The 19,705-nt window shown below is 38.8% G+C and overlaps 1 protein-coding gene across 2 annotated transcripts in view; it reads left to right on the top strand.

Annotated features, from left to right (window-relative positions):
* Positions 1 to 19,705, top strand: part of drosha (drosha ribonuclease III) — a 220,371-nt gene that overhangs the window by 114,305 nt on the left and 86,361 nt on the right. For both annotated transcript variants that reach the window (XM_022666045.2, XM_022666046.2), the window contains exon 23: positions 11,240 to 11,284. In XM_022666045.2, the coding sequence (XP_022521766.2) occupies positions 11,240 to 11,284 (45 nt within the window). The remainder of the gene's footprint in view (positions 1 to 11,239; positions 11,285 to 19,705) is intronic.

A 19,705-nucleotide genomic window follows, 5' to 3' on the forward strand; every position in this document is an offset into this window, starting at 1 on the left:
GATGTCAGTAACTTTAAAAAAAAATGAAATTGTATTAATAACCACAATATTAAAACTATGATACTTATTTTTAAATGCTGGTATTTGGTATTTTTGGGAGGAAGACAGTAATAATCGTGTTTTGGTGAGTTACTTGTGAGTTTCACTGAGAGCTTTAAGGGAGGCAAAAAAAACCTAGTGTAGTTCCATATTCCACACCTTCAACAAGAGGAAACATTCCATCAGCTGCGTCTGGGTGTGAGAGAGAATAAGAGAAAGAGAGAGAGAAAGAGAGCGAGAGAGAATAAATGACTCCTTGTGTAAATTAGTTACTTGTGAGTTTCACAGAGAGCTTTAATGGAGACAAAAAAAAAACCTAGTGTAGCTCCATATTCCACACCTTCAGCAAGAGGAAACGTGCCATCAGCTGCAAGAGGGGGAGAGAGATTGAGGGAGGGAGAAAGAGAGAGAGAGAATGAGAGAGAGAGATATGGAGCCAGAGCGTGCAAATGATTAAGCTTTTGTGTGCCCGAGAGTCAACACTGTTTTGGTAATTTGGAGGAAAATGAAGCATGGATGAAAGTAGCGGATGGCTCTATAAGTATCTGGATCTTTTCCACCAGATTACGATCTTTATGTTTAAGTTATGTGATTGACCCCCTATTTCCCCGGTTTCCGATCATGTGATCAGATCAGAAACATCCCTATTCAGGAGAATTCCTTAAGGAACGTCATCCACATTTCTCTAGTATATGTAAACATGTATACAGTTGTGGTCAAAAGTTTACATACACTTGTAAAAAAACATAATGTTATGGCTGTCTTGAGTTTTCAATAAGTTCTACAACTCTTATTTTTCTGTGATAGAGTGATCGGAACACATACATGTTTGTCACAAAAAACAGTCATAAAATTTGGTTCTTTCATAAATTTATTATGGGTCTGCTGAAAATGTCACCAAATCTGCTGGGTCAAAAATATACATACAGCAACATTAGTATTTGGTTACATGTCCCTTGGCCATTTTCACGGCAACTAGGCGCTTTTGGTAGCCATCCACAAGCTCCTGGCAAGCTTCAGGTCGAATGTTTGACCACTCTTCTTGACAGAATTGGTGCAGTTCAGCTAAATGTGATGTTTTTCTTGCATGAACCCGTTTCTTTAGCACTGTCCACATGTTCTCAATGGGGTTTAAGTCAGGACTTTGGGAAGGCCATTCTAAAACCTTAATTCTAGCCTGGTCTAGCCATTCCTTTACCACTTTTGATGTGTGTTTTGGGTCATTGTCTTGTTGGAACACCCAACTGCGCCCAAGACCCAACCTTCGGGCTGATGGTTTTAAGTTTTCCTGCAGAATTTGGAGGTAATCCTCCTTCTTCATTATCCCATTTACTTTCTGCAAAGAACCAGTTCCACTGGCAGCAAAACATCCCCAGAGCATAATACTACCACCACCATGCTTGACAGTAGGCATGGTGTTCCTGGGATTAAAGGCCTCACCTTTTCTCCTCCAAACATATTGCTGGGTGTTGTGGCCAAACAGCTCAATTTTTGTTTCGTCTGACCAGAGAACTTTCCTCCAGAAGGTTTTATCTTTGTCCATGTGATCAGCAGCAAACTTCAGCCGAGTCTTAAGGTGCCTTTTCTGGAGCAAGGGCTTCTTTCTTGCACGGCAGCCTCTCAGTCCATGGCGATGTAAAACACGCTTGACTGTGGAGACTGACACCTGTGTTCCATCAGCTTCCAAATCCTTGCAGACCTGCTTCTTGGTGATTCTTGGTTGACTCTTGACCATCCTGACCAATCTCCTCTCGGCAGCATGTGATAGCTTGCGTTTTCTTCCTGATCGTGGCAGTGACACAACTGTTCCATGCACTTTATACTTGCGTATAATTGTCTGCACAGTTGCTCTTGGGACCTGTAGCTGCTTTGAAATGGCTCCAAGTGACTTCCCTGACTTGTTCAAGTCAATAATTCGCTTTTTCAGATCCACACTGAGTTCCTTTGACTTTCCCATTGTAGCTTTTGTAGCTGAGTCTAATCACTGGGTCAAATGAGCCCTATTTAAATGGGCTCATGAGAAGTCAACAGCTGTAGTCAATCAGAATCACTTACAAGAAGTGAAGAGGCCATGACATGAAGCTAATTTGATTGACACAACTCGCTACATCACCAAAATTGACAAATTTTGTTGCTGTATGTATATTTTTGACCCAGCAGATTTGGTGACATTTTCAGCAGACCCATAATAAATTTATGAAAGAACCAAATTTTATGACTGTTTTTTGTGACAAACATGTATGTGTTCCGATCACTCTATCACAGAAAAATAAGAGTTGTAGAACTTATTGAAAACTCAAGACAGCCATAACATTATGTTTTTTTACAAGTGTATGTAAACTTTTGACCACAACTGTACACTGTTAAACTATTCAAAAACGGGCTGATTTGGCAACCTTCCCAAATCAAATTCATATCCAATGTCACATCGCAGTACTGTGCATTCTTACATTCGTTGGGTATTTGTTGTGTTGTGATCAATACAGGCCCATGGTGTTTTGGCCATAACGCCATGGTGTGTGTTGTATTTCTTTGAGTTGATGTGTAGAAGTTGTTGCAGAAGGTCGTCCACTTCAGCCACTAGCCGCTCTCCAAACCTGTTTCAGCCTGCGAACAGATGCGTTATGTATTTTTGTTCAACAGCCTGGTGGATGACTACTAAACGCTGCCCACGGCCCTCGTTCTCTTTACGCCTTCCCTCCACTGTTCCACTGTCAGGATTTTCGAGTGTCGTACAGTGGACGTCTGGCAACACAAAGAGCTTTCTGCTTCCACTGTGGCTTTTCTTTTTATTCCGAGAGAAAGTGGGTGTTTTTTTTTTTTTTTTTTTTTTCTCGCTTTATTGTTCTCATCAGTGTGGCAAAATGAACATTTTTCTCAGTTTGATTTCCATACTTCAGTTTAAATGAGCACTTCAGCTGCTGCACAGCATATATTCATCCTAGTAGATCACCTTACCTCTGCCTGCACAGCCTGTTATCATTTGTTTCATTTTGTAAAGTATAGTCTCCTAATGTTAATAGGCGTTAAAAATTATATATTAGTGTTTTTTTTCTCCTGCACAAGGGTTAACCTCGAAGTTTTTAAAAGCAAATTTTTATCTCCGCAGCTCGTGGTGATGCCTGTAATTATCTTGCGAACACTTTCGGCAGAGTTGTTTCTCTTAAATAGCTTTTTAATTGAACCTTAATCACGGAAAGCATTTGGAGATGACTGTAATTGAAATACTAGAAGTTAACTCCGCAAAACACATAAGCAAGTCACGCTCCCGTGCCAGATTTGGATGTAATTATGCAGCCTTAATCAAAACCACTGTGCACGCTGTCCTCGCTTTATCATTGTTTTGGCTTAGTTCGAACCAGACCTTCACAGGGCTTGGAGGGAACCAAATCATTTTAATTCATACGGCTTACGGTGAAGAAGTGACACGGCATGAATGACGAGCTATGAACAGCTTGACATCAGGCCAAGCTATTCATTTTAAAAACGAAAAGAAAGTAGTTTGTGTGGCAAACTATTGCTGCAAGAAGAAAAATATTAAATAAAAAGCTACTGATCAATAATAACAAAAAGGAATAACAGTACTACTGAAAGTAATAAACACAATTATTATTATTTTTATTTTATTCTGTTCACAAGAAGTTTTTCCAGGAGGATTTTCTTTTGGCTTACTCTCATACAAAAAGTGTTTCATTTGATTCAAAGGTTCACCGATAGTTTGTGCCGACACTGATGCACCCTGAGCCTGCAGGACAGGTTCAAATTCTTTGGAAATTGATGAAAGTTTATCAACTCTTTATCCACAGTCTCTAAAACTATATATAGAGAGTGTTGGAGATAATTGAGGAACAGCTTTTGAGATTTTGAGGCACAGAAGTTCTTACCTACTGTTAAACATGGGGGTGAATGTATTATTCATTGGGTCTAAATGTGTGTAAATAAAGCTGATGACAAAAAAAACAAAAATGAATAACTTATAGAATAATAAACACAACTAAGAAAAAGGTAAAATCAAAAGAATAGGATTTAGATGAATTAATAAAAAGTAGTTAATAAGCTTAATACATTTAATGAACCCAACACGACAGCAGAGGATGGCACAGAAGAACCATTAGAATTTAATCTTACCTGATACCTACGCATACAGTCATGGCCAAAAGTCAAGTGCCAAAATTCTGAACTATTTCCTCCAGAACATTTTTGCAATTAGATGTTTTGGTATGCACATGTTTATTTTTCTTTGTGTGTATTGGAACAACACATAAAAACAGAGAAAAAAAAGCCAAAAATTCATGCAAAACTTTAAAAATGGGATGGACAAAGTTATTAGCACCCTTAACAACGTAGCTGTGTTTCATTTTGTTTAAATGTTGACTAATATCTTGTGCGGACATTGATGCACCCTGAGCCCGCAGGACAGATTTTTTATTAGAACTTGATTGGGTTTGCTTATCCACTATCTGGTCTGTCTTGTGTTGCAACATTTAATCACAATGCAAAATTCTTAGTGAAGTTCTCTACTTTTTAATCTGGTTTTAGGTGTTTATATATATATATATATATATATATATATATATATATATATATATATATATATATATATATATATATATATATATATATATATTGTTGTTTAGCTAATTTTTTGAAGGTACCAAACTTTTTGTCTGGGTATGTTTGCAGTTTTGCGATGCAATTGCGATAATTCCTGGGAGAAATACTTAATTTTAAACACTTTTGGCTATGACTAAGTCTGTATCTTCTGTAGTCTGTAAAATGACACGCAGTTGGACTCTTGGACCGCAATCACCAAAAGTTTTGAGAAAGGGTTGGAGGTAATTGAGAAACAATTTTTGAACTTTTGAGGCAAATAAGCTCTTACCAACTGTTAAGCATGGGGGTGGATGTATGATTTTTTGGACTGTCAGAACATACTGTGTGTGTGTATATATACGTGTATATATATACACATACAGGGGTTGGACAGTGAAACTGAAACTCCTGGTTTTAGACCACAGTAATTTATTGTCTCGACGCACAGTTCTGGAAGAAACAGGAGAGTTGAGGTGCACATTGAATTCTGTCGTGATTTGAGCAGCCTTGGTTTTATGTTTTTTGGATACAATCCGGGTTAGCACCTGAACATACCTTTCAGACAGCTTCCTCTTGCGTCCACAGTTAATCCTGTTGGATGTGGTTTGTCCTTCTTGGTGGGATGCTGACATTACCCTGGATACCGTGGCTCTTGATACATCACAAAGACTTGCTGTCTTGGTCACAGATGCTCCAGCAAGACGTGCACCAACAATTTGTCCTCTTTTGAACTCTGGTATGTCACCCATAATGTTGTGTGCATTGCAATATTTTGAGCAAAACTGTGCTCTTACCCTGCTAATTTAATTTGCAATTAATGAAGGTTGGCCACCAGGCTGCTCCAATTTAGCCATGAAACCTACCACACTAACATGACAGGTGTTTCAGTTTCATTGTCCAGCCCCTGTATATCACCCAGTACTGGATTAAAATTAGATTAGATAGACTCATTCCAGAAACTGCAAAAAAGAAGGATGATAAATTTATGATCAGCTTCTGATTAGGCTTTTAGAGGGACCCTCGGAGTCTCTTGCCTCAAACATCAGTGAAAGTTGTGGGTGGTCTCAGCAAAACAACCCAAGCAAGACTACAACTGTTCAACAAGGACCAGTGGGTGTAAACTCCTGTGGCAGAAATAGAAGGACCCCTGGTGAGAAACAAAAAGTGCCAAAAGGTGCATTGCTAAGCACTGACTCAGTCTGCCCAAGCTGTTGCACTCTCCAAAGTTACAGTTTATAAGAAGTTATTTTAGAGAGTAAGAAAAAAATAAAAGTAACTGTATACAGTGTATGTTGCATTCATACTGAAATATAAGCATTTTGTTTTCAACGAAACTATAATAAGTATATTCTATCTGCTATTAGCGCAACACCTTCTTCTTCTTCCAGTGGTAGTTCAGTAGTGAGTGTAGCAGAGATGAGCAGCAAGGCCAAGAAAAGACAGTATGACGACTTGAGCTGCTTCAGTCGTATGGCTTCGTCTTCTCACCTCGTCGGACCAATTGCACGGCTTCAGTACTACAGGGTTCTTAAGGTCATGAAAAACCTGGAAAAGTCATGGAATTTGAAAATAGCAATTTCAGGCCTGGAAAAGTTTTGGGAAAAAAAGTCATGAAAATTTGAAAGCAGATTTTGCCATCAAACTACCAATACAAAACTCTTCCAACTTTCAGGCCGTTTATTTATTCACATTTCTTTCTGACGTTAGGCAGCAGCAGTCAGTCCGATTAAAAGTGTTGCATTTATAAAACATAGATAATATAATATACTGTAATAGGAGCTAAAATAAGCCAATATCTATTGGCTTTAAGGTTAAAAAGGCATATCTGCAAGCTCTGTTCTCACCTCAAAGTTAAATTAAAGTTAAATTAGCCAGTCAGAGTATTATTAAAATAGTGGAGATAATGATTCACGCATAAAACAATGGTGGTGTGTACCAGTGAAAATGGCTTTTATAGTTGGCAGAGGCAGTTCTTTGGAAGCTATAATTTAAACCGGGGCACCCGTCGGGCGGGGGGATGGGGGGGGTGCAAGATAACGTTATCTTATAAAAAGTAAATAGATGAATCCTTAGCTGTTCAGAAAATAATATGGATCTAATTATAATTTTGGCAGTAGCTGCCTTTAAAACCTTGAACTTAAAGGAGGGATGATTTTGTGGGTCTGTGTTCTGCAGGACTTTAAGGCATTAAGGCTTTTTATCCGAGCGGATTACACATTTTAATCTTCTTACACATTTCAGAAACTCTTTATTAGTATAGTGTGTGGTTCTTGATCAGAGAGTAAAACAATGGATGGCATCAGTTCAGCCGTTCACGCTGCTGTACCGAGTGTTGAACAACAGGCAACCCTAAACCATTGTTTTTGGGCAAGGATGGACTTTGGCCTTCACCTTTAACCAATCCTTGCCATGAACACGTGCATTAGGGCTGTGAATCTTTGGGAATCCCACAATTCGATTCAGAATCGATTCTTGGGGTCACGATTAGATTTTTTTCTGATTCTTTCAAATCGGTTGGATTTCTTTTTCTTCATTTCCATACTTTAGCGGCGCAACAACAAACACCGTAACACGACACTACACGCCTCTCTGTAGCCGAATAGGAAGAGGCAATAAGAGCGAAAACTTTCCCGGTCCTGTTGCTGCTGTCTCGCGACACTTACCTACTGTCCCGCGGAGCTTTTTAACTGTACCTCGGAGCTCACCTACTGTCCCTTGGAGCTTTTTAACTGTACTGCGGAGCTCAGCTACAGTCGCTCTGAGCTTTTTTTTTTTTTTTTTTTTTTTTTTTTTTTTTTTTTTTTTTTTTTTAATAACTACTGCGGTGCTCATCTACTGTCGCGCGGACCTTTTTAACTGTACTGCGGAGCTCATCTACTGTCACGCAGAGCTTTTTAACTGTACCGCGGAGGTCACCTACTGTCGCGCAGAGCTTTTTAACTGTACCGCGGAGCTCACCTACTGTCACACAGAGCTTTTTAACTGTACCGTGGAGCTCCCCTACTGTCGCGCTGAGCTTTTTAACTGTACCGCGGAGCTCACCTACTGTCGCGAGGAGCTTTTTAACTGTACCACGGAGCTCATGTACTGTTGCGCGGAGCTTTTTAACTGTACCTCGGCTACTGTACCGCGGAGCTCAGCTACTGTTGCGCTGAGCTTTTTAACTGTACTACGGAGCTCAGCTACTGTTGCACGGAGCTTTTTAACTGTACCTCGGCTACTGTACCGCGGAGCTCAGCTACTGTTGCGCTGAGCTTTTTAACTGTACTGCGGAGCTCAGCTACTGTTGCACGGAGCTTTTTAACTGTACCTCGGAGCTCAGCTACTGTCGCGCTGTATAGGTGGGACCATAGACTGTGTGAGCTCTGTCGAGGCAGCCCTTAGCAGGGGCGGGGTTATTTAATGAGTAGGCTGTCTCTCCACAGTCTTTCTCCCTCCTCTGGTCTCTACTGCACAGACTCAGGTTACAGGATCGCCAACATGGCGGAAGATTTTGGCTTCATTTTTATTGAATGAATGGGAACAGGGACACAGCGTCCATCTTTTTTACACTCTCAGGTGTAGAGCAGCGCTATAGTCACCCAAATCAAGAATTAAACCCAAGAATTGTCTCCCATATGATGTGGTAGAGCTGACTGGCAGGTAGTGTTGTCCAATGTACCATACTAACCACATATACATGCATGGGAAGCACACTTGGAAAAAGCAAATAACACCCCCACCCCCATGCTTAACAGTAAGCATAGACACAATTTCAGCTGTGCGTTTGGCTGCAATTGTTGCAAAGTTGGGAAACAGTGACGACTAAGGGCTCACAGTGGGATTGAACCCACAACCTTTTCATCATTGGACTGGTGCTCTACCACTGAGCCACCACTGCCCTGCTTGGTTATTGGTATTTCCCAAAAAGATGCTGATGTTCGTAAGTTTTGGGATTTGGGGGATTTAGGGCCCTCTCTGGTGAGAATGGGTAATTGCACCGAGCATGCGGAAGAATCATTTTAAACTGGGATGCAGTCTCTTTTCAGAGCGGATGAATCCGATTCCAGGTTATGTTCAGTCAGAGAAAGAGAGAGAGAGGACGCTCAGTCAGACTCAGCATCACTATTAAACCCTCTCAGGGGGTTGATTTTACCAAATTGAAAACTGCTGGAATATAATCCAGAGAAATATGGATGATCACAAGCCATCAAACCAAGCTGAACTGCTTGAATTTTTGCAACTGGAGTAAAGGCATAAAGTTATCCAAAAGCAGTGTGTAAGACTGGTGGAGGAGAACATGCCATGTGGTTAAAAAACAGTTTTTTTTCACTAAATATTGCTTTCTGAACTTATACAACTTTATGAATATAAACTTGTTTTCTTTGTATTATTTGAGGTCTGAAAGCTCTGCATCTTTTTTGTTATTTCAGCCATTTCTCATTTTCTGCAAATAAATGCTCTAAATGACTATTATTTTTTATTTGGAATTTGGGAGAAATGTTGTCTGTAGTTTATAGAATAAAACAACAATGTTCATTTTACTCAAACATATAAAAAGCAAAATCAGAGTAACTGATTCAGAAACTGAAGTGATTTCTTTATTCTTTCCAGAGCTGTATATTAGGCTTAGCAGGGATGGTCGTTTCAGCACACTGGTACCATTAAACACAATATTTTATCCCTTCTCCAGAAAAAAAATAAAACAGACTGCCACTTTAAAAATAAACACATTTATATAGAAAACTAAACTAAAGTACTGTATGTCAAAAATACTGTTCTTGCTAACTTTCCAACCCCAACTCTCTTCACGTTTCTTTACGTAACCATTAAGTACATTTTATATTCCCAGGAGCTGGAAGGTCTCACCCAGTAAGGCTGGCATCACAGAGCGCTACTAAATGATGCATTGTGTGATTTTAAATGTCAGAGTGTGAGGTTAACTGCTAGTGACTCTACATGTAAAGTGGCTCATGAACAGTAATGACACTGACACTAATAGTGGTGCCTAGAGGCTGTCGCAGACTTTAAAAGCCATATTCGGGAAACTGCACACTCTCCCACGTGGGTGAAGGAAGAGAAACCAGCTTTTATGCAGAGCTTCAAAGATATTAATCTCAATACAAACTAATGACATTTATCTCAAGACAATCCAAAAATAAACTTAAAATGAAAACCAAAACAGAAACAAATATACATTAATTACTCTAGAAAGGGATGTCTAGTATCTTGAGCATAAAAAATATACACCTATGGACAGTAAAATAATGCACCCAGAGTACATTCCATATTTTTGCATTATAGGGTGCACTGTATTATATGGCGCACTATCAATAAATGTCTATTTTCTGTTTTGTTTTTTTTCTTCATACATAAGGGCACTGGATTATAAATCGCATTTTAAGAGACACTATAAGGAACTTCTAATTCAGCAGGTCTCACCACTGGGTGGTGGTGGTGGTGGGGTATAGCTAAGTAATTTAAGTAAAGCTAAGCTAAGTAAACAAAACTGTAATAAAAAAAAGACTTTCTTTTAAAGTCAAACGAGCTCTAGATGTTAATCTACACAGATTTCTCTCCTGAAAACCGCTTCTGTTTATTTACAGTAAACTTGGATTCCTGAATGCTATTCCTGAGAATTAGCATTAGTGGGTAACTGCTAGCGGTTAGCGGCTAATGCTGCCTGACAGAGCTCACTGAGGAGCTTGGAGTGTTCTGGTAAGCCAGGGCGATATTAGCTTGCGGTTCATCACATGTAGCTTGTTTTAACACGGTAAACGAGCAGATTACTGTACGATATACTTCCTTCTGAACAACGAAGGGCTAGTGATGTTAGCGGCTAATGCTAATGCTGCTCCAGCAGTGCTAGCCAGGGTTAGCAGCAGGCTACAGGGCGATAATACTCACCTCTGAATGGGAAAATATTGGTTAGCGGCTAATGCTAATATTGCTCCAGCCCCGGTGCTGGAGAACTAAACTGAAACTCCTGACTGATGAAATATAAAAAAATTAATTAAAATAAAAGGATTTTAAGTGCGCCTTAATAGTGTGTAAAATACAGTAATTTACAAATGTGTAAATGATTACAGATCTGATTTAGACGCTGGGTTTTGCCACAAGAAAACTGCTCTGTAAAAAGCTGCTCAGAGGTTATTTTTTTAGATAGTGTACCTCTTGGTGAGAGACCGTTGACTGTTAGACATGAATCTACAACATGTTGCGTTGTATATGTATGTATTTTTTTTAGTTTATTAATTAATTTATTTGTTTTACATACATCTTTCTTGTAAAAGTGGATCAGATACGCTGAATGGGTTAAAGCTCTCTCACTTTCTTTACAGATTATTTATTTTCTCAGTTTTATTCCATTCCCTTAAGAATAAGTAAGGGCAGAGTAACACTGTTGGACTCTCTTAAATTCTGATTAACCTTTAACCCCAGGCTAAAGGTGCAGGACTGCATGATCTTGTCAGATTTTAGGCTTTAATAAGGTTGGGGTTGTGGAACCCTTTGCACCCTCTGGGCCCAGAAGCTGGCTCATTAATTCAGCCTCCTACTCCAGAGCCTAATTCTTTCTTACATAACGTCAATTATTAGCTTATTCCTCTCCTCTTCCTTCCCTCCTCAGGACCTCCGGGAGGTCTGGCTGAACTACCCTCCACATCCACTACAGGTGAGTTCTTATTATTCTGGAGAAATGCTTTCTACTGTTGCTTGTGAAGCTCTGTTTCAGTGGGGTGTCCGAACACATCATAATCATAACCTTTCTGTTCATGGTAGTTTTACTCAGACCATATTCAGAACTTTACTATTTTAATTTTTATATTCCTACATAATGTTCATAACTTTTTCTATCCAAACTTGTTTTTTAAATCACATTCACATTTTTCCTGTCCAAGTTAGTATTTTTACATTATATTCAAAACCTTTCTGTTTTAAGGTAGTATTTTTACATTATATTCAAAACATTTCTGTTTTAAGGTAGTATTTTTACATTATATTAAAACGTTTCTATTTTAAGGTAGTATTTTTACATTATTATCAAAACTTTTGCTGTTTTAAGGTAGTATTTAAGGTAGTATTTTTACAGTATATTAACTTTTCTGTTTTAAGGTAGTATTTTTACATTATATTAAATCTTTTCTATTTTAAAGTAGTATTTTTACATTATGCTCAAAACGTTTCTGTTTTAAGGTAGTATTTTTACTTTATACTCAACTTTTCTGTTTTAAGGTAGTATTTTTACATTATATTCAAAACTTTTCTGTTTTAAGGTAGTATTTTTACATTATATTAAATCTTTTCTATTTTAAAGTAGTATTTTTACATTATGCTCAAAACGTTTCTGTTTTAAGGTAGTATTTTTACTTTATACTCAACTTTTCTGTTTTAAGGTAGTATTTTTACAGTATATTCAAAACTTTTCTGTCCAAGTTAGTATTTTTACATCGCGTAAAATTTTTTCTATCCAAGTTAGTGTTTTTATATCATATTTTTAAAACTTTTCTGTTTTGAGGTAGCATTTTTACATCATATTCAGAATTATTCTATCCAAGTTAATATATTTCCTTTTTGTCCGCTCTATTTTAGTGTTCTACATAATATTGAGAACTTTCCTTTCAAGATTATTGGCTTTACACTATATAGTTTTTACGTCATGTTCAAAACTTTTTTTCTCCATTTTAGTGTTTTACGTCATATTCAGAACTTTTCTGTCCAGGTTTTGGGGTTTTATATACATTGGTTTTCTTCTTTTTTTTTTTTTTTTTCTTTTTTTTTTTTTTTGACCAGATGTTTTTTGTATCATATTCAACGTTTTTTTCTATATAACTTATTTTCTTTTAACATCAGATTTTTTTTTCTCTGGCCAATTAAGTGTTTTTACAATTTGTTTAAAACCTTTACAGACTAGTGATTTTGCATCGTAGTCAAACACGTTTTTGCTCCAGGTTTTGCTCCAGGTTTTACATTTATTATTATATTTATTATATATTTATTATTGAAACTTTCCTGTCAAAGTTGTTCATTTTAGCTATTTTTCCACATATAAAAAACTTTTCCATTCAAGTTATATTTTTACATGTTCTGAACATATATATATATATATATATATATATATATATATATATATTTTTTACATCAAATTAAAAACTATTCTGTCCAAGTTTTTACATCATGTTCGAAGTTTGTCAATACATGTAAGTGGTTTTACATCGTATTCAAAACTTAACTATATCTGTCCTCAGTGTTGAGCACTATTGTGGAGGAGGAGATTAAAGATAGCAGGACTGGACAGAGTGGATATTTATGAAGGCAAGAAAGGTGTTAAATTTTGAGTGAAGTTTCCGCTCTGTTAAAAATTGAAAGAGCCTTTATTTGAAGAAATCCTGACATTTGTTTTGATTGCACTCAATCTGAGGGCTCTGTCTGGTATTGACAGATTGGGCTGAAAGGTGTCTTTTGTTAGAACTTAATGACTGAATTATCTGCACTCTTTTTATTTCTCTCTCTTCTGTTATGAGTGCAGCAGGAGCTGAGGTTCGTAATTTAGTGTAGTTTATTTTTTAGACTTCTTGTGACTGTAGTGGGAAACCAGATATCTAGTTACATCTATTCAAAAGTTAAGCCACCATGATCGCCCAGCACGACCAAGTTTTTTTGTATTTTTATGTCTCTCTTTCTGCCTGTTGTCTGTCTGAGTGTATATCTGTCTTTCTGACTGTATTTCTTTATCTTTCTGTCTTTATACTGTCTCTCTCTCTATCTGTCTGTCTCTGTCTGCCCCCTCCTCTTTTTCTCTGTCTCTGTGTCTGAGTGCTTGTCTGTCTGTCGCTCTCTCTCTGTCTCTTACTGTATGTCCTGTATGTCTCTCTCGCTCTGTTTTTCTGTCTACCGTATGTCTGTCTGTCTTCGTCTGTCTGTCTGTCTCTGTTTGTCTCTCTGATTGCTTGTCTGTCTGTCTGTCTGTCTCTTTTTGTATCTTTCTTTGTCTCTCTCTGTGTCTGTTTCTGTCTCTCTCTTTCTGCCTTGTATGTCTCTTCTGCTCTGTCTCTCTTTGTCTCTCTGTCAGTTTGTCTTTTGCTTTTTGTTGTCTTTTTTGCCCCAGTCTATCTCTCTCTCTGCCCTTGTTTGTCTCTCTCTCTCTCTGCCCCTGTTTGTCTCTCTCTCTATTTGTCTGTTTCTCTCTCTCTCTCTCTCTCTCTCTCTCTGTCTATTTGTCTGTCTCTCTTTGTCTCTCTGTTTCTGCCTCTTTCTCACACTCTCTCTCCTCTCTCTCTGTGTTTCTGTCACTTTCTTTCTCTCTGTCTGTCTCTTTCTCTCTAACTCTCTGTCTCTCTGTGTTTGTCACTTTCTCTCTAACTCTCTCTGTCTCTCTGTGTTTCTGTCACTTTCTTTCTCTCTCTGTCTGTCTTTCTGTCTCTCTCTCTTACTCTCTGTATGTATCTTTGTGTTTGTCACTTTCTCTGTCTGTCTCTCTGTTTGTCACTTTCTCTCTCTTTCTGTCTGTCTCTTTCTCTCTCTCTTACTCTCTGTCTGTTTCTTTGTCTCTGTGTGTTTCTGTCACTCTCTTTCTCTCTCACACACTCCCTCTCTGTCTGTCTTTCTGTCTCTCTCTCTTACTCTATGTATGTATCCTTGTGTTTGTCACTTTCTCTGTCTGTCTCTGTGTGTTTCTGTCACTCTCTTTCTCTCTCACACACTCCCTCTCTGTCTGTCTGTCTCTCTTTGTTTTGTTTCTATTTGTGTTTGTCACTCCTTTTGTTTGTATCTCTCTCTCTCTCTCTTTCTGTGTCTCTCTCTGTTTTTGTCTCTTTCTTTCTGTTTTGTATATCCCTTCTTGCCCACTCTTGTTCTGTCTCTGTGTCTGTCTCTCTTTCTGTCTGTCTCCTTCTCCTTTTTTCTTTCTTTCTGTGTGTGTTTGGTGTGTGTGAGAGTGTGAGAGAGAACGAGAGAGAGTGAGATGAAAGGGGTGAGTGAGTGTTTTGGGAATGCTGAAGTTGGGTTTGGGATCAGAGCTGAAAGATTTAGTAACAGGATTACAGAGTGACACTCACCACTCAGGGGAATACTTACTTGTGTGTGTGTGTGTGTGTGTGTGTGTGTGTGTGTGTGTGTGTGTTTGTTCATTCTCTGGTTGTGAACTTTGCTTTAATTATGGCTGGAGTCGAGAAAGATGTTCCAAAAGGTCAGAGAGGCTTAAAGTTCTCAATCACAGCCAGCTGTCATCACTCTGCATGTTTTTCTTTTTGTTTTCTTTCTTTCTCTCTTTTTCTTTCGATAATAATATTGATAAATGAAATGATGTAGACAGATAATTATGAATGGCAGTTTAGAGAAAATAACAATGTGAGTAAGTTGTAGAATAAATACATGAATTCGAAATGTACAGTATTGCATTCTGCCAACAGGGTGTAGGAAAATATCGATATATCAAAATATTGCGATATTATGTCTTGCAATATTGATAATTAATGAATAGGTAACATTTAATGATTGGCGTCAGACAATATAGCCTTGCCATGAGCATGTGGGCAAGTTTTTAACCCTAACTCACAAGATAACACCTCACAACTTATGCAGGCATGTGGGCATTTCCAGACCATCCCCCTAAGTAACACTTAATGCCAGAGATAAAATCAGTGAAATATCTGCTGTAGTTTGTGTGATAGTGCTTTGCCCTGGTCTGTATGTTTCCATCTTGACGAATCAAAGAAGAAAAAAAAAAAGAAAACTGGATTGAGAGAGTGAGAGACACACCAGAGGGAAAATGATAGAGAATGAGAGCAGAAGAGCGAGAGAGCAAGAGACTGAGAGAGTGTGAGGGTTTGAGAGAGAGAGGAGATGCACACTCAGCTCACACTTAGCAGTTCTGCTTGAACCTAGCAACAAAACATCCTGCCTCAGGGTGCAGGACTGTAGTACTGTAGTGATTTCCTGCACCCTGTGCTCCTCCACTAGCGTGCATCCTGAGAAAAGATATAATAAATTGATTATAAATTCTGTTTTTATATAAATAAAAAGTAGTAGGCAGTCAGAATGTGAAATGGTCCTGGATTGAGCCTTGAGGGATACCTTGTGTTTAACACGAGTGAAAGCTGAGGTCATTTAATCTCAGTTTTAAAAAAAAGACCTCATTTCACTTATTAAACACAAAAGACTATGAAGACTAGAGGTGTGGCATAATATCTCTCAAGATGAAAATGGGAAAATATTGGGCAATATTTCTTGTCAGGTGGTCCACCAAGCCTTGTCTTCCCACTCAAACATTCCCTCAGTCATGGAATCATGGACACATGTTAAGGCACTGAATTGAGGCCCAGTCAGGTTGCCAGGTCTGTGTAGAACCCTCAAGGGGGATTGCAAGTTGATTACAAATTCCTCACTGTGAAGATTCTGACAATAGCTCTAAGATCTGAAGAGATGGATGTGAGATCATACAGGAGCGATGTTGCTAATTTAATGGTAAAACCAGTTGCAGTACTTGCAGAATGTTCTGTCTTAACTGCATATGATAAATACATACATACATAATTCATAATCAGAGTAAAACTTAAAAAAATAATAATAATAATAATATTTAAAAATATATATTTTAACTTTGGGGGGAAAAAAACAGTTTTCAGTTCAAAATGTGAAACTTATATATTATATAGACGTATTACACAAAATATTGATCTATTTTAAGCGTTTATTCCTTTTGTTGTTGATGATTATAGTGTAAAGCCAATAAAAACCCAAAAATCAGTGTCTATGAAAATTAGAATATCAGTATATAAGACTAATTCATATTTTTGGCAGTGTGGGCAGTGTGCCAAGTCCTGCTGGAAAATGAAATCCACATCTCCATAAAGGTTGTCAGCAGAACAAACAATGTGTATTGTGTTTTCATATTTTATTCTAATAGCTATTGTTATTATTCACTGTTACTATTATTAACTATTTCTATTGTAAACTTATTTGATATAAATAGCTTGTTGTGTTCTGTGGTTTAATTCAATTCCATTTTTTTTCTTAATTTTTTCCCCCCCCATTTTCTCCCCAATTTACTCGGCCGATCACCCAACTCACTCATTAGGACTCCTCCAATCACTAGTGATGTCTCAACACCAGGAGGGTGAAGACTAGCACACGCCTCCTCCGAATCATGTGAAATCAGCCACCGCTTTCTTTTCGATCTTCTGCTGAGTGATAGCAGTAGCATTGCCGAGTAGCATCACAGCACTCTCGGAGGAAAGCGCAGCGACTCGGTTCTGATACATCAGCTCACAGACGCAGCCTCAGGCTGATCGACATCACCCTTTGTAGTGATGAGGAGTAAGAGAGAGAGAGAGCGCCATCTACCCACCCAGAGAGAGAGAGCGCCATCTACCCACCCAGATAGAGAGAGCGAGGCAAATCGTGCTCTCTCAGGGCTCCAGTAGCCGATGGCAAGCTGCATGAACAGGATTCGAACCGGTGATCTCCTGATCATAGTCACTGTGTGCAGGGGTGCAGTGCTTTTAGAAGAAATAAATAAAAGATCCCCCTCCTCCCCTCCCGCCGCTCGCCGCCAATCCCGGGCTAAGTATAGCTGCTGTGCGGCTGCAGCGTTGTGCTCTGTTAGGTCAGCAGGATCATTCGCTGCTCGACACGCTCACCTTCATTCTGTGTGTGTGTGTGTTTTTTTTTTTTTTCTTCCTCTTATGTTTTATTTTTCCTCTCGCTGTCTTTGCACTCGGCTCGCAGGCGTAATCTTGCAAGTTTGCATTTCCGCATGCCGGCTTGAGTTCAAATCCTGTTTCGCTTTGGCTGGAACAAATGCTCCTACATATGTTTTTTGACTCCCAGATTTTCCACAGTGTCATGCTAATTTGACGCCAGAGGCGCGAGGCGGCCCTTTCTTCTTCGTCTGCTCAGAGTAAAACTTGGCTGCTTCCGAGGTAAACAGCTCATAAGGACCACCGACTTCATAATTGCGTCTGTCAGGAGTGGTAAACTGGGAGCGTCTGTGCGAGCGAGCCGAGAGCCTCGTGTCAGCGACGAGGGAAATGTTGTTAGTCGTGACGATGTGACGGCTGGCATTTGGAGCGGCGTTGTTAATTAAGAGCACCTCGTCGAGGAGGCAGACGGTAAACGCCTTTGTGGGCAAAGCGGGAGAAAGAGACCATGACATTGGCAGTCTCAATCCAATTAAAATGTTGACTTTGAAGCGTCGTTAGCACCACATGTCGTTTGGGTGACATTACGCTCTCTCCTCGAGATTCCAGATTCTGAGTTTGTTTCGGCTTCGCGCCGCGCAGACGCTCGTTTGCCTAAATGCGGATGGAGCCGGTGGCATTTCAGCAGGGAGGAAAGATACTGTAATTTAGTACAACCTTTTGAGGAGTTAATTACGCTGGCATGCGCGCCAACTGTTGGGTCGCCGGCCCCTCCGAAACTAAAGTTGGGTAGGCAGTACCCTCTCAGACTTAATGTGCAACTCGAGAAGATCTGTGAAAGTGTAATGGCACAGAAGAAGTGTCTAAAAGTGTGGTTAATGCTCGTTTTAGCAATTAATGAACTAACCCTGATGATGTTTTGGGGGGATTTCTGTTCAAATTCACTAGAAAAGCCTTTATCACAGCCTTAAACAGTTATACTTAAACACTGTGGATGCCTTAATGTCAGTTCTTAAATTGGTCCTCAAAGGGCCACTCAACTCCATGATTTTGGCTGATTCATCCTCAGCTCAAATTTAAACAAGGCTAAGAAAAAAATGGGAGGGGTAGTTTTGGAGGGGCTCTGGGTGATGTATGGGTTTAGAGGTGGGGTCAAAAATTCCTTCACAGAGATGTGGAAAACTTTTTGCCTGTTAGCGGTAAAGCTTAGTTGCAGTTGTTGCTGCTAATGGTGGCACATCCAAGTTATTAAGTCTAGTTGGCAAACACTTTCACAGGGCTAGATTGGTTTGGATAGATTGTATTTTTCTTTTGCTTTAATAAATAAAATACTTTTAAAAAGGTGCTTTTTTATGTTTTCTCCGGTTTTCTTTCTCTGATATAAAAGTTTGTTTAATAATCAGAAAAATAAGAAAAAACTAAATAAATCTTTAGGGGGTTAATTTATTTTTACTGTATATTATATATCCTTGTAGACACACACTCACCTAGTTTTGTTTTGAAATATACCTCTGTTGTAAGCATATACACTGTCCCTCAAGATGACTGTTGTCTTACATATAAGTACTGTAGCTCCTTAAGTCTGCAGAACATTGTGCTGATGCTCATTCCATAATTCCATATTTTTTTCTTTTATTTTAAAATATTTAGTTGTGGTCTCTAGTGTGAATGAATGCCATCTAAGCTGTCTTTGTAAGAAAAAAAAGGAGCTCAGGTGATCATATATAACGCTGCTTTAGTCCAGTGGAGGAGTGGGGTGGGGTCTGAGAAACGATAGGATTTCGGCTCTTGCTCATGAATATTCATACGTGTTCAAATATATTGGCTCTGAGTGGCTAACAGCTCTGCGAAGCCAGGAGGCAGCGAGACGGACAACAGTTAAAAACGTTTTAAAATAAATACATTTTTACACTAATAACAGTCTTTACAATGTTATATGTTACTTTACAACATGTATAATGATGCCCTGCTAAGTGCAGTTCAGCCGCTGACCCAGTCTTAGAGTGTCTGTGAAGCGCAAAATCCCCTGGAGATCCTATGTAAACCTATAGTCACTTACACACAGAGGTGTGTGGTCCAGCTCCAGAAAGTAAAAATCCACCACAGGGTTTTGTTGGTTGAGCCGCACTTTTAACTAGTGTAGAGAACTGTTCTAAAAATAAAAAAAACTACCCATCACAATCGTACTTTGCTGGTGGTGTTCCATAGACAAATTTTAACCATTTGTTCCAAAGCTCTGAATTACTGGGCAAAGCATAGAACACTGATGTGTTATTTGCACAAATAACACAGGAACAAACTGCCATGTTGTTCCTAGTGCTGTTAGCTGCTATCTAAAGAGACGTGCCGGCTTCAGCTTCGCCTGTAGGCGGTCTCAAACCAAGGTGGACAATGCCAGGAATACCAATTCATGGGTTGACGTAGACACAATGCTTTTGCTTTTTTTTTTTTTTTTA

The sequence above is a fragment of the Astyanax mexicanus genome, chromosome 15 (genome assembly GCF_023375975.1).
Source record: "Astyanax mexicanus isolate ESR-SI-001 chromosome 15, AstMex3_surface, whole genome shotgun sequence".
Taxonomy (NCBI): Eukaryota; Metazoa; Chordata; class Actinopteri; order Characiformes; family Acestrorhamphidae; genus Astyanax; species Astyanax mexicanus.